General features: G+C 46.5%; 1 protein-coding gene across 5 annotated transcripts in view; it reads right to left on the bottom strand.

Moving 5' to 3' along the window:
* Positions 1 to 392: 392 nt before the first annotated feature.
* The window catches only part of LOC122941031 (dynamin-binding protein-like), a 155,513-nt gene continuing 136,432 nt past the window's right edge, over positions 393 to 19,473 (bottom strand). For 4 of the 5 annotated variants that reach the window (XM_044298014.1, XM_044298013.1, XM_044298012.1 and 1 more), the window contains 13 exons: positions 15,495 to 15,691; positions 14,948 to 15,047; positions 14,317 to 14,464; positions 13,167 to 13,184; positions 11,745 to 11,944; positions 10,683 to 10,813; positions 10,416 to 10,520; positions 8,459 to 8,587; positions 7,343 to 7,675; positions 4,637 to 4,816; positions 4,342 to 4,540; positions 2,546 to 3,093; positions 393 to 1,256 (listed from right to left, as the gene is read on the bottom strand). In XM_044298014.1, the coding sequence (XP_044153949.1) occupies positions 1,071 to 1,256; positions 2,546 to 3,093; positions 4,342 to 4,540; positions 4,637 to 4,816; positions 7,343 to 7,675; positions 8,459 to 8,587; positions 10,416 to 10,520; positions 10,683 to 10,813; positions 11,745 to 11,944; positions 13,167 to 13,184; positions 14,317 to 14,464; positions 14,948 to 15,047; positions 15,495 to 15,691 (2,474 nt within the window). In that variant the 3' untranslated portion in view covers positions 393 to 1,070. The remainder of the gene's footprint in view (positions 1,257 to 2,545; positions 3,094 to 4,341; positions 4,541 to 4,636; positions 4,817 to 7,342; positions 7,676 to 8,458; positions 8,588 to 10,415; positions 10,521 to 10,682; positions 10,814 to 11,744; positions 11,945 to 13,166; positions 13,185 to 14,316; positions 14,465 to 14,947; positions 15,048 to 15,494; positions 15,692 to 19,473) is intronic. The other variant, XM_044298015.1, reaches the window with a different exon arrangement.

Here is a 19,473-nt window from a genome sequence, read left to right as displayed (position 1 = left end):
CTGCACCACACACTGGAGAGAGAGCGTCGATCGGAACTCGTGGATGTTCCCTGAAAAAGTCACCACGTTACGGAAAATGTAAAGCAGAGATTTGTGTCCCCAAGAGAAACCATTCTTAAATATCTCCATTTAAACAAAATTAAGAAATCATAAGTGCCACAACTCCCACCAAAGGAGTATCCACGAAGGCTGGCGAGACCAGAGCGGGCATGTCCTCACCACTCTGACCTATCAGCCAATCAGAGCACAGCAAACTGTCTCACTATAAAAAAAAGATAATGCAATCCCACAAGTGTGTATTCCCTTAACTGCTTCCTTAAAGGGTTCCTCTGGGATTAGAGAAAACATGACCGATTTCTTCCAGGAATAGCGCACTTCTGTCGTGTCTGGTATTGCAGCTCAGCCCCATTTACTTCCATGGAGATGAGCTGCAATACCACACCCAACCTGTGGATGGGCTTGGAGCCGTTACTTCAAGAAAGCATGTTTTTCTAATTTTATACAACCCCTTTAAAATGTCCATACTTAGAAACTAAGGAGTGAATGGATCTGAATACTTTTGCAATGCAAAGATGAACAACAGGTTTGTTTAACTTTGCACCCAAAAGTCATAAGTTTAGTTGCGAGGCTGTGATATCTGGCGGTCAATAATTAATATCTATGGAACTTGGGCCCCAAATCTGTAACAGGCCCCCACCTATAGTGCCAACTATAATACTGGTACAACTACACCCCCTATAGCCACAGGCCTACAGATGCCAACAGGGCCTTGACTTGCAGGTTATACCAGCATTTGTGCTTGGTGGATCGCCAATGGTTGCCCATGTTCACTCCCTTTAACCAGTAGGCACTGGGATTACGGGGCCCATATCTGGCCAAACCATTGCCTTTAAACCACTTTCTCTTCGTACGGACGTCCTAGTGGATACCAAGTCCTACTATATAAAACCACATTCTCTGTAAATAGTGTTCAAGTGATTTCAGCAGCACAAAAAATAATAATCAAAAAGTCATTTCAGAAAAAAGGCACAGATGCTGTCCTAACGGTTAGTCCTGGCCGAGATTCGATCTCACGTGTACTCCGTCTTCCGGATATAGTTGGATGGCACGTAGCCCCGTCTTCCTTCTACTTCAGCCAACCACCATTCGCCGTTTCCATTCATATCTCGAAATTCCAGGATCTTGACCCTCTGATTGGCGGTGACTGAGAGTTCGTTTGGAGAGCGCGCTTTAAATGAGTAAACTGCGTAATACACCTAAAAAGACAGGAACGTAATGAAGCAGCAGGAAAAGGTCTGTTCTTGTCCAGGAACAGCGCCACTCTTGTCGACAGGCTCTGTCTGGTAGTGCAGCTTAGACCCATGTGGACATAGCCTGTGGACAAAAATTGAGCCGTTCTGGAAAAAAAAAACTGTCATCTCGTAAAAATCTTGTAGCAAATTTGTCTAATTACTAGTCAGGGTAAGCGAGCCAATATTGCAGGAAATTACTGTGGGAAAAACAGGATTAAGGCAGATGCAAAGTCTGATTGGATAGGATAAATTGTACTGTCCAGTGCCAGTGATATGGAGGAGACCTCGGACGCTGCAGCACACAATGTGCGCCTCGGCTGCTGCAGGAGATAAGTCATGCTCAGTTGCAGCAGAACACAATGCATGCCTTAGGTCGAGTTCACACTTCAGTTATTTTCATCAGTTATTGTGCACCAAAACCAGGAGCGGGTCAAAAACACAGAACAGGTGCAGATCTTTCCAGTATACCTTTCCTCTTAGTAGGGTTGACTACTGGTTTTTGTTCACAATAACTGACCTAATAACTGAAGTGTGAATTTGGCTACTGCAGGAGATAATGCATGCTCAGCTGCTACAGGCCTTCTTAATAATAAGGCCTCATGCACACGACCGTGCTGTTTTTTTGCCGTCCACAAATTGCGGATCTGCAAAACACGGATGCCGCCCGTGTGCCTTCCGCAATTTGCGGAACAGAACAGGAGGCCAATTATAGAGATGCCTATTCTTGTCCGCAAAACGGACAGGAATAGGACATGTCTCATCATCTTTGTGGGGTCACGGAATGGAGCAACGGATGCGGACAGCACATGGAGTGCTGTCCACATCTTTTGCGGACCCATTGAAATGAATGGTTCCGTATACGGAATGCAAAAACGGCCCATATACGGAACTCAAAAAACGTTTGTGTGAGCGAGCCCTAAGAATGAGGCAGTTTCATATATATTAATAAACTGTAGACCAGAATATCCCATATCTTTTCATAAAGAAGCTCTGCAGCAGCTGAGATGTGTCTTACAAGGAATAATATCATCCACCTCATAGTTTCATGACCTGTATAAATACACTCCTCAGCCTGCAGCCTCATGCTTCCACATGGTCATGGCATTCCTCAATGCTTTTCACTATTCTTATAATTGACAGTAGGGAGTGTGACACCAGATATAATAGACCAAAAGACAATGGATCATTTATGAAATGTGGAGGGAAATAAAATAATGAATTCTAAATGGTATAAGAAATCTAAGCAGTCCCACCTGGTTCCCCTCCAAATCACCTCCTTCCGGCTCCACGTCACTTCCCATCGGTGAAGGAGTCTTTTTTCTATACGGTTTGCGATTAGCTGCATTTAACCCTTTGTCTCCACTGTTCTGCAACGTTGACACACTTCCGTTTTCAGTTTGGCTCCCCCTTCTACTAGAGTCACTCTGTTCGGCACAGTCCGTGGTGATCATGTTCTCCTTTTCCATAATTCGTGGAAGTGGACCAGAGTCTGTTTCACTAAACCTTTTTGATGCCATCTCAACAGTGAAACTAGATTTGGAAGGAACATTGGTGTCCAGGAGACCGCTGCTCGGCCCAGAGGACTCCATTGAAGACCTTGCGGTGGAAGGGTTGGTGAAACTCACAGAGCCGATGCTGGGGTTGATGGTTAAAGTGCTGTTGCTGTTCTGTCTTGAGAAATTAGGAGAGGAGCCACCATAGCCAGACTCGGTGGAGGAATGACTGCCGATAGATGCGTCTGAATGGCTGTGCCGGGTGTTGTACGGCCTCAAGAAGGAGCTGTATACAAAACCTTTCGTCACTGTGGAAGGAAACACAATGGCCCATTAGTAGGTAATAGTTACAACTCCCATTATGACTGTATCTCCAGGAGCTTCCATCTAGAGTGGTTGGCCTACAAGAAATTATCCATTACAGACACTGGGTCTTTGAAGGGACCATGACATATAAAAATATAAGAGAGTCAAACACAGGCACAATGCAGTCACCAAATCAAAGGTGAAGATTTAGATCCAATTATTTGATAGTTCGGGCATGAAGATCACCGTTGACCACAGACAATCCAGCAAAAAAATTGTCAGACAGATTTATATTTTGGAGAATCCGGAAGGCCTTGGAAAAGATTAGCAAACTTTTGGTGTTATGTGCTGCCATACCTAGATTTTTAGGTTTTGATAGGGGTTTGGCTTTAATATAGAACCATGAAACATATAAACATTTGGAAGGACAGCTATGCCTCATTTGGATGAACATGCCTGTGCTTTCTCTAGGACAAGGGGAGTAACGTCGACCTCTGGCGGCGTCTTTCATCCCCTGATCCATCAGATGATAATCGAGATGCTCCTGTACACATTAGATGATTGGTTCATACCACCAAAATTGGCAAGCTCATCTAATAGGCATGGCCGCCTTATGGGAGCCACTGGTTCGTCTGTCTACAAAACACCCAGTTTTAAAAGGGTTGGCCCATCTGGGACACTGATGGCATATTGATGGGATATGCCATCAATGTTAGATAGGTGCAGGTCCCACCTCTGGGATCCGTATCTATCTTCAGAATGGGGCCCCTGAAGTGAGCAGAGAGTAGCCACGATGTGCGGCCACCCTTCATTCACTGCTATGGGACTTCCAAAAACAGCCAAGCGCTCTCGCTCTGCCGTTTTTGGAACTCCCATAGCCATGAATGGACAGCACGCCACGCAAGAGGGGTGTGCTCTCCTTCACTTTGGGACCCCCGTTCTGTAGATATTGAGTGGGGGACCCGCACCCATCTGACACTGATGGCATATCCTAGCGATATGCCATCAATGTCCCAGATGGACCGACCTCTGTAAGGGTCAGGTAGTTCTAGAGATGGTGATGGGGGCTGCTACAACTTTTGTGCCCAGAGGCCTCCACCAACTCTGTTTACAGTACGAGTCACGTTATCCCATTACCAATGCTAGAAGATAGCAAATGGGCTTCTGAGCTAGTACCCTCCAAGAAAATCACAAAAATATCAGCAGTCATGCACTTATTCATGTAGACAAAGTAAGCCTGAACATCTCACCTCCATTGTCTACCAGCCACCGATTAGGACTACCCATTGGATCCTGCTGCTTAATGACACCAACCAGATCCCCCTCCTGTACACAGACATCCAGGTCCTGGGCAGCATTGAAGTTACGTTCAGCCTGGTAGAGTTTTTCAGGTGGGTACCTAGCGAGCAGCAACGTCCGATGTTCATCCAGCTGTGGGATGTATTTGGCCTGTGTAGGTAAAGGACTTCATTTAGGAACAGAACATTCTCCAAAGAAAAACAGCCAATGGCTATGGTATCCGGGGTGTAGTGGCACATCACTCACCGGGCTTGGTACGGTCTTTCTAGCAGATTGCCGTTCAATAGTTTTCCTCTCAAAAGGCTTCTTGGCCGGGGGAGGGTTCTCAGGGAAGAATGTGAAGACCTGGAGCTGTTCTAGAACCTTGCTGTGCTCTTCTTGGAATAAAGCAATGAGGTTCCCCTCTCGGCCTCCGATCCCCAGCAGCTAACAGAAAGCAAATAGTCGTCAGGGTCAAGAATGCCTTAAATACAATTATTCTGTAGGGTTAAGAGTCTTATGATTTGGTTCTGGCTGTTCCCTCCCAACAATTTGGTGTTATAATAAGTTATTTTTTTCCTAAGTCAAACTAAGTCCATGGATAGAATCCATGTCAGTGGATCATGGACTGGTAGCTACAGGCATGTGGTTCCAGATCTATGGTATTTACATCAAACGTGGCCCAATGCCTCCCTGTTGTTCACTCCAGTCCTTTACTGCACAGCTGACTATAAAAGGTGGTTTTCAATTTGCAAACAACCGGAGGTTTAGGCTCCATTCACATGACCGTAATTTTGGTCGGCATCTGATCTGCATTTATTGAGGATTGGATGCGGACCCATTCATTTCAATGGGGCTACAAAAAATGAGGACAGCACACTCCGTCCACGGCCCCGCAAAAAAGACAGAACATTTCCTATTCTTGTCCGTTTTGCAGACAAGAAAAGACACTGTCATCCGTATTTTTTGCGGATCTTTAAATACATACAGTTGTGTGAATGCACCCCTAGGGCTCATGCACACGACTGTTAGGTGTTTTGCGGCACGCAAATTGCAAATCCGCCAAACACTGATACCGGCCATGTGCATTCAGCATTTTATGGAACAACCCGGAAGCGGACAATTATAGGACATGTTTTTTATTTTTTTGCAGAATGGCCGTGCGGACAACGAATGCATATGGAGTTATTTCCGTTTTTTGCGGTGGCATTGAAGTAAAAGGTCCAGCATAAGGGCAGCAAAATAAATAAACAGAACGGACAAGATAAAAAAATATGTTTGTGTGCATGAGCCCTTCTAGTGGATTAAATGGCATGTGTAAGCAGGATCAACCCGACTACACCAGTCCTAATGCCTGGTAGGGCTGACCCCGCTGAGTAAAATCATACCTTTCTTCCCCTCACCAGTTGGTAAAATCATACCTTTTACAAAAATATTCAAATTAGGGAATAAGTGCACCAAGGGTGGGACCGAGCCACTCCATGATCTTAGCTCCTCTGCTGTGCCTCCCTGGACACTCGTTCCTCCACTTAATTGACAGGGCCATACATACAGGTAGGAGCAGAGTGGAAGAACCATGGTGCACCAAGTGCCTAGGGCCTGTCCTCGGTGCGCCTAATTCACATATTTTAAAAACACTTTTTTTCCCCTAAATACTGCAACAGATCCTGGAAAGACAGGGATTTTTTTTTAATCAACAGAATCAGCCCTACCAGGCACGATGACTGGTTTATTAGGGTTGATCTGGCTGACAGATGCCCTTTAAGAAGCAATACTCACCTCACTAAACCTGTGCCCCTGCTCTTCCGTTGCGGTCGCTGCTCTCCACTTCCTGTTCCTGTCTAAATGCACAGGAAATTCCAGCTCAGCCGATCAGTGGTGGGTCACCTTAGCGGCCAGTTATTGACCGAGAAGGCATTTTCTGTGCCGAAACAGAAGCAGGAAGTAGAGAGCAGCAGCAGCAGCATCGGAAGAGAAGTGGCAAAGGATCGGTGAGGATCAGCTCTTTTATGTTTTCAGCCACTAAGCCCGCTGCCTCCAACTGTTTGCAAAATGGAAGAACACGAATGAAAACATCAGGTGTCGGGGGGGAGCAGCCAATGCCAGGCGGGGACTGGGACGAGCCTCCCTAGAGTCACCCGCGATGCTGGGGGGGCGAGCCTCTCTAGCATCAGGGGTAACGCTAGAGAGGCTCGTCCCAGTCCCCGCCTGCCATTGGCTGCTCCCCCCCGACACCGGATGTTTTCATCCGTGTACAGGGAGAAGCAGCAGCGGCGGTGCGGGGACCAGGACCGGAGAGCAGGGTAAGTATATTCCCTCTGAGGGGCCCAGCACATGAGGGGGCTGTTTGTGAAATTGGATAACCCCTTTAATTTGGTGGACATGTTAAATATTCTGAAACACCGGCAAAGGAAATCCAGCATCGGATAAAAAGCCGCAGAGAATTTATTTGTGCGTCTATTTAAAATCCAGAAAAATAAAAAAACACCAAGGAGGCACACAATACCTACGCGTTTTGAATCGGACAATAATGATCCTTATTCATGGCATAAAATCATACAACGGCTAGAGATGAGCGAACTTGTATTTCAACTTTGGCGTACAAGTTTCGGGTTATCTACGAATCCCGTTATGGATTCCGCTACCATAACCGAATTATGTTTTTGAATTATCAGATCTGGTGTTTTTTTTCCTGGATTTTAAAAAGACACACAAATAAGGTCTCCACAATCTTTTATTGGACGCTGGATTTCCTTTGCCGGTGTTTCGTGGTTACTGTGGCGTTTCCGCACACTTCTGTGCATCCGGGACTGTATAGCGGGCGAACTGGAGCAATACTTCTTGTTTGGCATCTGTCAGATATTCTGTATGTCAACGCTTACTGCTCCCACTTACCACCAGAGGAAACACAGGGACATTGATTGCTATGGATTAGACTCCATCAGGGATATTACATGAGGAGATGGGACTTACTGATAGAAGTGGTTTCAGTTCCTCCAAGGCGAGTTTCACAAAGTCACAGTGGGCGTTAGCGTAGCCACGGACGCAGTTCGCAAACAACTCCTTGGCGTAATTGTGAAATTTGGGCAGCTCATCCAGGAGCTGGGCGTTCAGAGCTTCATAGTTGTTTCTGGCCGACTGCAGCTCATCCAGGGTCTTCTTGTCCTTCAGTTTCTCCGCTCGCTCGGTGCAGTTGTGATAGTCCAGGAGCTTGTCGAAGCGTTTCTGCACCAGCTTGTGAGGTCCGGCAAACATGGTGAGCAGCTGATTCAAGGGGGAGATCACCAACTTCTCGGTTCGCTCTTTCTGTGAGACAAAAATACAGAAAATAAGATTAACATTTCCTCTCCTTATACTGCAGCATGACCATAGCAGTAACGCTATTGCTATAGTATATGATTCATTTATATACCCTGAACATCTTTGAATCTGGGATCTGATAACCCAGAAATAATTTTATGCAAAACTTCTAAATAATGTGGAATTAGCAGAAAACTGAGCTGTCAATCTGATAATCCAGACTATGGATAATCTGACATCTATCAGTCCTATTGATGGTGGATAAAAGGGAGTTTTTTTGGGGAGAGCAGGACAAACATACGTTTTGTGGAGTTTTTATTATCAGGAGTAGTGTGAATATGAAGTTTTATTCTGCAAGGTTCCTCTCCTGCAAGTGCCCAGGAGGCAGAGATTCACTGTGAAGTGCTCTCTGCACTCAGCTGCTTCACAGCCCCTCTCCTCTGAGTGACTGATGTAGCATCCAACAAGGAGAGCACTACATCAGTCACTTGGAGTGTAGGAGAAGTGTACAAAGCAACTCAGCTCAGAGAGCATGTCACAGTGAAGCTCTGCCTTCTGGACACTTGCAGGAGCAGAACCTGGCAGAATAAAACTTCATATTCTCACTACTTCTAATGATTAAAGCTCCACAAAAAGTATGTGTGGCCTGCTCTATCTGTCCCCTACCTAGTGCTGTGAGCAGTTTAGCATGGTCAAAGCTGCTGACAGACTCCTTTTAAGGGAATTTTACCGTAAATATATAGATTTATAATAAAATCAACAAGGGAGATTTCTACGACGAGCACTCACAAATTCTGCGAACAGCTTCTCGCTGATGTGACGATGAGCCTTCTGAAATTTCTCCAGGTCACTGGTTCCTTTCTCCGTGTACAAGTCCCACATGCTCATGGCAGCCAGAACTTTCACACAGGCGGATTCCTAGAAAACACAAGTAAAACCCGGTTTGGGAATGTCTATTACAGTGAAGGCCGGACGCACACCGTCTGTAGCAGGGAGGATGGGTCACTATGCACCAATAAGGGTCAGTTCACACCTCTCTGTCCTAGTCAGCTCCTGGCCTTTTCTACTAGATAAGATGTCAGCTACCCCCAGCTGTTGTGAAACTACAAATCCCAGCATGCTCCAGTCACTTCTATATCAGTACTAAGAACAGTCAAGCAAGTGTGCATGCTGGGAGTTGTAGTTTCATCACAGCTGGACTGCCGTAGTTGCTATTCCTTGCATTGGATAGTCCGGGGGTAACACATGGCTTCAATATTCATCAAAGTCGGGAAAAAAAATTGCAGGTATCTCAACAATTTTGAAAAATTTCTACAAAAGGGGTGTGGCTAAGGGGGTCATAAAACGCATAAATGTATTACAGAAGCGCTATTTTTTCACATACATGTAAGCCAGCTATAAGGAATAGCAATATACCACCAAAATACACCAGTTATGGTACATTGGACTTTTTGATGAATTGACTTGTGCCATTTTTGCCATGCACCGCATTTTAGGACAAGACGTGTGCTGAAGTATAACTTTCCATTATACAATGAGCTTTATTCACAATAATGGGCTGCAGAATAGGTCTTTTTCCAGTTACAATCCAGGATCTTCTCCTACATAGCAATTATAAGGGGCGTTCCCTGTAACGTCACATCAAAGGAACCGTAAGGTCATGTCCCACTTGGACTAAGTTTATTAATATTTTACAAAAGTCTCCTACTTAAAGGGATTTTACGGGATTAGAAAAAAAGTCTGCTTTCTTTTAAAAAGAGCGCCACACCTGTCCGCAACCTTAAACTGAACTACAAAACAGCCAGAACTTTCTAATTATGGGCAACCCCTTTAAAGAGCACTTATCAGCAGGATCAACGTCATTAAACCAGGCATACTGGTTGGGAAGGTTGATCCTGCTGATTAAAATGACACCAGTCTTGTGAAAATCCACTGCGGCACTCCTGAAAAAAAATACTTTTAGTTTTGATAGCGATGAGGGCTTCAGTGTATGGAGGGGTGTGGCCAGCAGAGGTGAACTGGTGGTCAGGCCCCGCCTCTCGATGCACTGCAGTCCTCATTTGCTTAAAGAATAAAAGCCTTTTTTCTCTGCAACGCCGCAACAGATATTCACAAGTCAGATATCATTTTAATCAGTAGGATCAACCCTACCAGTCAGTATGGCTGGTTTAATTGGGTTAATCTCACGTCAATAAAAAATTTAAACTACATATTGGCAGCTGACCATCACTGGACGTACACCTTAAAGGGGTTGTTCAGTTGAAGAGTACGGTGAATAAACTGATCACAAGGCGATCACTGATCAGTTGTAATCTGTGAGGGAAACAAGTGGTAAGTGCTCAATTCCCGTACAGCACCACCACATGGGAAATTGAACATTACTCAATTTCCATTGAAATCAAAGAGTTATCTGTGCAATGTATGGATATATCAGGTGCTTCAGTGAATAAGATGGCCTTTGTGGCCCCCCCTTCAGACATCCCCTTTAAGGAAGAACTTTCATACACACTGATTGTCTGACCGGGATGAATCTTTGTGTCTATGGTCAGGTTTCACAAGGGAAAAAGTCATACATTTATGAATTCAGATGCCCCTGACTATTTACAAGTTCAAAGTGTAACCCCGAGGGCACGCATACAGAGAACACGTCTCGTAATGTTACTAATTAACCCTGGAGGATATGAGCGGAGGGCCCCTCGCATGGGACAACGTTTCAAGATTTACGGCACTGCTATCAAGGCCTCACCCTGATGTGCTGGAGATAGACAGATAGGTCACGGATGAAGGACTTGATCAGCCGCTCCTGCATTCTGAAGTTCTTCTCCGTCTCCTCAAACGCTTCGTCTTTAATCTGGCAATGAAATTGGCATTTCTTTTTAGGTTATTATGACCACGACCAACACCATTTCTTATACTGAACTATTCCTTGTGGCTGCAATACCAGACATAGCCTATGGACAAGAGGGGAGCTGTTTCCGTAAAATCACGGATCCCATTTATCAAGCTCCATTACCTGAGGGGAGAGTCCGGTGAGATGCTTCAGGTGGCTGCTCACCCGGTTGGATTTCTTGATGATGGAGTGGATATTCAGTTTATAGATCTTGTCGATCAGACTCTCTTCATCTCCTTTCCGGTACTTGACCACTGTGAAGGATAATCGCCAGTTAATTGTCATATGTGGAGGACTAGGATTTCGGCGGGACCATCTAATGTTTATGGGGGTGCCCTGACTCTCCTCCTATAGAGGATAGGGAAAAGAAGGATCGAGCATGTTGTACTTTAATAAGCTTGATCCTTCTGATCTCACAGGTATCTGGAAGCAGTGAGAAGACATGCACACTCTCTATGGTGTATGCTCACCTTAAAGGGGTTGTCCCAAAAATGACAACTTCTCACTTATCCACTGGATGACTGGTGGGGTCAGACTGTCGTGAGAACTAGGGCCCCATTTCCCCTTTTTGAGGTGGTCACTCCCTATGGGACAGCCGGAGAGGGCAGTGTAGCGCTCAGCTATCCTCATCAGTCCCATAGGTTTTGAATAAAGCTTGACCACCAGTTTGTTCAAATGGGGGAGATGGAATCCCGCTCTCGCGATTGGAGGGGCTAGGAAGTCGGACCCCCACTAATCAGACAGTGATTCATTTTATATTTTAAAAGACATGATTTAAAGGGGTCTTTCAATCCTGTCTAAACGTCCAAATACGACACATGGACGTCACGTAGAGGATAGCCTGCTCAGTACCCTCTCACTCGGGCAGCCCATGGACGAATCTGAATGACTACCATGTAGAGATTAGTCAATAGATTGGTCTCATCAGCCGGACTTCTTCACATGGAAGGGCGTGTCCTCGCAGGTGAAGAAGTCGCCACCTACCGGTAGATTGACAAATTGGTAGCACCGAGCAAGATGTCTGTCCCTGCCAATCTAGCAGCAGGTGGAAGCTTCTTCAGCTCCGGGGACAGCCCCTCACAGGTGAAGATGTCCTGTTGATTCATACCGCCATGTAATATTACAGCAACTTCCTCCACAGTCTAATGAGACAATCCCTTTAACGCAGGGGAACCCGCGACTCACCCAGATCCTTCCGTCGTTTGTACTCGTTAATGTTGACGTTGATCTCCTTCGCCGCTCGTACAGCTTCCTTGATGGGGTTCTTGTCCGGGTGAGACTCCGGGGTCGCCCCTTGAAGCTCCATGAGGAGTAAGGGGTAACGCATTATCCTCTGCACAGGCTTGATGAGAAACGAACCCAGGTTTATATAATTGGTGCGCCCCCTGTGGGACAAGTTAGAGAATGCACTGAGTTCACAAGCAAGAAAACTAGAAAAACAAATAGTCAGACCCCTTATTAATCTGAGTGATCACCTATCCTGAAACAGGAAAAGCCCCTTTAATGTCATTTTCACATCCCACTCTGTGCAATCAATGGGCTCATCTGGCATTTTTTTATAGGGTGCTAATGAGCCGTGGCCCGAGAGGGAGTACACTAAGCATCTCTCTGGAGGACTCAACATGTCCACAGATTATGCCGACTGCCATTGATTTCAATAGACATGGTGTAATACTTCATCTCTCCTGTGGTGGTGCTGTAGGGAAACGGAGCACTTGCTGCCAGGTGGGTGCAGTTCATAGCGGATTGCTGGCGGCCCATTACAATCAGCGATCAGCTTTTAGGGGGCAGCTTTCTAACAAAAAGAGATTGTAAATAGTGGACAACCCCTACAAAGAAAGGTGTCTAGTAATGCCGTAATGTGCCGCTCCCTTCTCACTGCATATACCTGACAACCCCTGTGGAAGCTGTAATGCCCACTCTAAAGGTTGTCACCCAGCTTTCCTGCAATGATTATATGAAAAAAAGACTGAACCAAAATTCTAATCTGAAATAATATAACACAAGGGCTGCATCTACACCAAGTTACTTTCTGCAGCTATATGGCGGGTTTACACAGCCAAATGACATGGTTCCATCAAGATATTGCACCCAGTGCCCAAATTAAACTGGCATTCCAAACTCAGACATTTATGGCATATCAACAGTCAAGGAGCACCTATCACCTCTCCCGACAGGTCTGGAGTAGTAATTACTTACATCCCCCATGTAATAATAAGCATCTATTCCTATGACGCTATGATGTGCCATTCCTTTATTATTCCTGCTAGAAGTTATGAATGAATTGTAGCAGTTTGCAATGAAGATCTAGATGGGTGTTACCAGTTAGGGGGGGTGTCCCTGCATAGTCTCCAGCATTGATTGGATAGTGTTAGACCGTGCAGGGACACACCCCCAAACTGGTAACACCCATATGAGCCATCACTGCAAACCTTAACTTGTAAAAGGAATAATAAAGGAATGGCACAACATGGAGTTATAAGAATGGATGCTCCAGAGTTATTATTACATGGAGGATACAAGACATGCCGGGAGAGGTTAGAGGTCCTCTTTAAGAACATATAAAATATATATTTTTACAACAAGGAGATCTAAAGAACTACTCACCATTCTTGGTAGAGGCTCCTGTGTCACCGAACAGCACAAAGAGAGGGAAGGAAGCGGAAAAAGAACACAAACACAGTTACAGCCCACGCTAGGAAAAGCCAAAGAAACGTATTGTACGGTTATCATGGGGTAAAGGACACGGGGAGCTGGTAATGAATAGTAAGCTCCTGTGTTCAGTTCTGGTATGCACCACTAAGAGAGGCACAATGCAGAAGAGAGATCTAAAGGGACGGACGTAACATGAAACATTTGCCTGATAGACCACTGAAACAAACAGCACTGTGACTGGAGCCGGCGGAGAGAACCTAACCCTGCCCGCCGACAGTGGGATCCGCAACCATTGGCGGACCATAGGAGTATGTAACATAGAGGCAGCTGCTAAAAGGCACAGTAGAAGACGGGGCACAACCCATGGTGGCCTTATAACTCTTTGCTATGTGACCTTCCTCAGGGCTCTACTTCTCAAAAATCATGGCCAGGCCATTGTTGGTGGAGAAAATAAATGGATGGTGGTCCCTTCCCCAGTAACAGTGCCTTAATATGCTAAATAATGGTTGTCAGAGCCCACCAAGATCTACAGCACCCCAACAACCTAAGGTCTAGGGGCTGGCCCATCTCAGATACTGATGACATATCGTTAGGGTATGCCATCAACACCAGATAGGAATGGGTCCCAGAGGTGGGACCTGCACCTATCACCAGAAAGGGGCCCCCAAAGTGAAGGAGAGTGCACCGTGCATGTGCAGTGCGCTCTCCAAATAGTCAAGCGAGCGCTTTCGATTATTTTGGAAACTTCCAAAGAAGTGAATGGAGGGCTCACTGAGCAAGCGCAGCCGCCTCTACAGAAGCTCTGGAAGTGCTGCCACCCACCATGGGAGTTCTAGCTCAGTTATTTCCAGCAGTCCCATACCGGTGAGTGGCCGAGCATGCACAATGCGCTCTACTTCACTTCAGGGGGCACCTATGGGACCCGCACCTAAGACACTAATGGCATATCCTGGCGCTATGCCATCAATGTCTGAGACAGGAATACCCCTTGAACATGACTTCTTATTTATTAATTTGGGAGATAAGCAGAGCCAAATGTGTCTGACAGCCGCTTATCTCTATCTCGCTATTGTAAAGGACTATGGCATGGTCTCCGTCTTACTTCACAGTCGCGATACACTCCTGCAGGCTTCTCTGGAACTTTTCGTTCTTCTCATAGGCTTCCAGCAGCGCGAGGGTCTCCTCGTGATTCTGGCAATACTCCTTGTACACAAGCTCCAGCGGCATCCGGTGCTCAAGGAAAATCAAACCTGTATAAAGACCCACAGAATACAGGTTGTAACGCTGCGTTGCAGTTATGGGTCGTTGTCATCTGCTGCTCATCATTGGGGTCATTTTTTGTGGTTTTCCACAGCAGATTGCCCCTTTAAAATGATGCCATCACCTCCTGTGACATGTCCGTTTTGAAAACTACTTGCATTCCCCTTGTAATAACAATTCTGAACCATTTATTCTGATATCTCTATGTTGTGCCGTTCCTCTATTATTCCTACTAGAAGTTGTGCATGAATTGCTAGCGGGTTCTGGGAGTTACCAGTTGGGGGTGTGCCCCTGCAAAATCTGACACTATCCAATCTGTGCCGTCAGTGTCACAAAGTGCAGGGATTTCCACCCAAACTGGTAATACCCATCTGGACCTTCAATGCAAACTGCTAGCAGGAATAATAGAGGAATGGCATTTGTATCTGGTTACATCACCCTGTAGAAGCCGAGTATATAAACCACACACTCACCGACAGAGTCGCAGTTCTCCAGCGCTCCCAAGAACATCGTCGTCACGTTAATCACCGAATGAATATTTCCAAACAGAACATCATAATCCACATTTGTCATCTGTTCCAGAAATCAAAGTGTTAATTAAATGCAATGAACATCGTACGTCGACTAATAGAAAGGCTAATGGCAAAAATATGTAAATATTGTCATAGAACGTCTAGAATAAGCTTCATATGCTTGCTGTCAGTGAATGGGAACACTCTTGTTTATCTGCAGAGGCTGTAGCTGCTATAGAACTCACACTCACAGCTGAGAGTTTGCTACAATTGTATCCAATCCATAAAATCCTCCAATGTGAACACATCCAAAACAGGACACAACTGTAGCAAAACCTCAGCTGTTAGAAGTATTAGGCCTGTACATGTTTTCGGCCTCTTTCCATTCACCGACAGCAGGCAGGGGTCCTGAAAACAGAGGCAAATTGACAATATATATATATATTTGGCAACATTTTGTAACATTTGCGATCAATGTGGGTTTTGATGCAATAAGTGGGGCTCTTACCTGGGTGGCCTGTAGGGGGAGCATGATGTGCTCCACGCAGGTCTCCAGGTCTCTCAGGTAGTCGCGCTCCGTCTGTAGCAGCTCCTCGATGACCTTGGACCTCTTCTCCAGCATCCTCATCTCGGAGTTCTCCGCCGTAGACGCAGCAGATGGAGACTCTTCCAGGGCTTCAGGTTGCGAGGACAAAAGAGTCATGTCTACGAAGAGAAGGCACGGTCCTGTAAATGCACGCTATGGATAATCCCTTTAATTGCACTAGACCTCGATGTGCTTTACCTGCACCCCACTGGCACTAACTCCATCGCCCGACCACAATGAATATTTTCCATTAAATTCAATTAGCAAATGTAGAAAAACGAGCGGAATTAACGCAATCAATGGCACGGTCTGAGATATAATCTGCCCGTAATGTGCAGAGAATTAGGCGCTAATCTCTCCCACCGCCACCTGCTTTCCAAACTAATCTACTCATTTCTTGATGGATAAGACGGGAAACAATAAAAACACATAAGCTGGATAATCAACGGTGCGGACGCCGTCTCAGCGTATGCCACCGCTCAGATACTTCTGCTGCCATATGCTATCATACTCAACCTACTTACCGAGAAGAGGAGAGTACACCGAGGTAGCAGAGTTCAGTTTGTATGACAGCAGTACGTCATGACAATGCACAAATGACAAATTCAGCTCTGCTACATCTCCACAATGTGATGTATGTATAGTGAGAGAGTAACTGACCAACACAGTGACCACCAATGAATATATAGATTTCATTGACAAGAAAAGTTAAAGGGGTTGTCACATGAAAAAAAATATTCTACTTTTTTCAAACCAGCGCCTGGATCTGAATACTTTTGTAACTGGATGTAATTAAATAGTTAGTACAGTGAGTCATTGAATAAAATGCATCTGTATAGCGCCAACTGCTGTTTGTTCTTTTCCTTATTTCTCAGTCCACCTTGCTGAGGTGGTCGCACATGTTCAGTTCCATCTTTTGACTAACACCTGCCATATCTAATGATAGAAGCTGTAACAGTTACAGGGAGAAAGCTGCAGCAGAAAGGACATCCTGATCCTGTGATAGAGAGCTGCAGTAGAGACAGATTTACAGCAGAAAATACATGCCCCCTGAGCTGTGATAAGAGAGAGCTGCAGCAGAAAGGACATGCCCCCTGAGCTGTGATAGGGAGAGAGCTGCAGCAGAAAGGACACCCTGATCCTGTGATAGAGAGCTGCAGTAGAGAAGGCACCCCCCTGAGCTGTGATAGGGACAGATTTACAGCAGAAAATACATGCCCCTTGAGCTGTGAGAGAGAGAGCTGCAGCAGAAAGAACATGCCCCTTCAGCTGTTAGAGAGAGAGAGAGAGAGAGAGAGAGCTGCAGCAGAAAGAACATGCCCCTTCAGCTGTTAGAGAGAGAGAGAGAGAGAGCTGCAGCAGAAAGGACATGCTTTCCTGAGTTGTGATAGGGAAATAGCTATAGCAGAAAGGATATGCCCCCAGGCCGAAGTCCCCTAGCAATGCTTGTTGATTCAATGTGAAATATCTTTACACAGAAAATGTACAAGTGTCAAAAGAAAACAATCCTTCTCAGCCCAGGTATAATAGTTCAGGTAGCCTGTTCGGGGCGTGTCTGTCAACAAGCTTGTTGACAGTTTCCAATGACAACCAGCAGAATTGTGACTGCTGCTCTGGATTATAAAGAGGAGCAGAAGATAAGTAATGTAACGTATATCTAATTATTTAGAACTGGCTGATACATTGTACTACACAGCGACTGGTGATGTATGTGGTGTGCAGGACAGAGCGGTATGATGTACTTTCCTATACAGTGGAAAATAAGGTAATGCCGATGTATACCGGCCCAACAGAGGCCAAAAGGACACTCGGGTAAATGGAGCTCCGAGGACATGTTTGATGTATGCGCTGGGAGTGTTCGCTGGGTATATGCCAAACATAGGGTTGGAACGAGTCAGAGAGGTTACTATGTGCACTGGTAACAGCCTGGGCTTCACAGACACTATGCTGAATGTATACTTGGCGGAACTATTTGTAGATGTGTTTGGAGTTATGTGGGGGCAGGTATGAGCTCTTACACCCCCCGATTATTCGTTCCAGGGACACTAGGACCTCCACCATTCACAGCCCCATCCACCTGACATGCAGTCCACTCTTATCCTCCTCCCCGATGGCTGCTTATATTGTAGTGCCGGCTACGGTATTATTTAGGCAGCGTATAGCTCTATATGTGGACGAGGTTTGTACCGCTATTTGTCTGCTGGCACTACAGCAGCTTACAAAGGGCAGAGGAGCCACAAAGCAAAAATCAATAGGGGCTCCAATGCTAGTTCAAGCCGCATACCTGCACCATCTAGGGCCAGCTTACCTCACTGTCCTCCTCCTGTCCCTGGTAGGAGAGCATGACCTTCTGACTAATGATTGCTAGGATAGAGGCAGATTTATAGAGCCTGAAGAAAGGAAATTGGGGCCAGGCCGAAAACTAGACCCCCCACTTCTAATAACCACATAGCAGCTGAAATGGCTGGCAGCACTAGGCAGGCCCCAAGTGGCAGCCCTAGGCAGGCCCCAAGTGGCAGCCCTAGGCAGGCCCCACGTGGCAGCCCTACGCAGGCCCCACGTGGCAGCCCTACGCAGGCCCCACGTGGCAGCCCTACGCAGGCCCCACGTGGCAGCCCTACGCAGGCCCCACGTGGCAGCCCTACGCAGGCCCCACGTGGCAGCCCTACGCAGGCCCCACGTGGCAGCCCTACGCAGGCCCCACGTGGCAGCCCTACGCAGGCCCCACGTGGCAGCCCTACGCAGGCCCCACGTGGCAGCCCTACGCAGGCCCCACGTGGCAGCACTACGCAGGCCCCATGTGGCAGCATTATAAATTCCCTATGTGGCAGCATTATGAATCCCCTATGTGGCAGCATTATGCAGGCCCCAATATATGGCAGCGTATGCCTTTTGAGGGGGCCTCAACAGATCTTGACCGGGGGTCTCTTTCTGGAGGAATAGGTGGGGTTTGGCAAAAATTTTATGGTTTGCCCCCTGATGTTGGTTCACCCCCTCCACCCCCAAATGCCATCTATACAGCTGTTATGTCCGACATGGCGTACGGAAAGGACTTTTGTCTGTACCGCTGAGCAGTTCCGGGACTCACTCGGTATAATCAGGGCGTATCACATGAAGCAGGTTGGGCACCTAAAACCTTTGACACTGATAAAGGACGCTGAGACAATAATCACCCGGCAACACAAACAAACAGAATAACGACGTCCGCGGTCGTATCACATCCGCCTCGCTCACAGCGCAGAGTCACTTCTGAAAGTCTGAGTGCGGCTGAGAGCTGCAAGTGACAATCCCACAGCTCTGGGCTGATAATGTGGGGAGAGAAGCAGCCGCAGGGCACTTCCGGCGCCGCTTATCTCAATAAACAGCCTCATGGCCGTTCACCAGGCTCTATCAACATTAGCTTCTACTAATAGGCTGGGGCTACATGGCGACTTTAGCCAGGACACGTCCAGAGATCGCACCGTAGTGCTTCCAACATCACAGCTAGCAAAAAATGAATAGGGCTACGCTGCGACCTGTAGCAGTGTTATCTGACAGATGGAAGAAACCCGAGCGCGCTAGCCTTGCGACCGTCGCAGTAACTTGTGGTTCGCAATGCAACCCCATTCCGCTAGTGGGCAAAGATGGCGTGATCTTTCGGCCATGTCACGTGTCGTGGTCAAAGCCAACATGTAATGCCAGCATCAGACATCCCAGGCAGCTATCTCTCAGCCCCACATGCATGCTCGGCTTGGCTGAGAGTACATGTGTCCCGAACAGGGAGACGGGAAAAAGCTACTCTCTCCACAGGAACAATGGATTGTACATGGGAGAGAGTAAGGAGCCGGCATACACTCTTGATAATGGACGGTTCCTCCCGAAATTCAGCCGGCATTTATCTTACATGTATTGCCCAATTCAA

The sequence above is a fragment of the Bufo gargarizans genome, chromosome 6, assembly GCF_014858855.1.
Source record: "Bufo gargarizans isolate SCDJY-AF-19 chromosome 6, ASM1485885v1, whole genome shotgun sequence".
NCBI classification, from domain to species: Eukaryota; Metazoa; Chordata; class Amphibia; order Anura; family Bufonidae; genus Bufo; species Bufo gargarizans.
The sequence above is the reverse complement of the archived record's forward strand: the minus strand, read 5'-3'. Positions and strand labels throughout refer to the sequence as shown.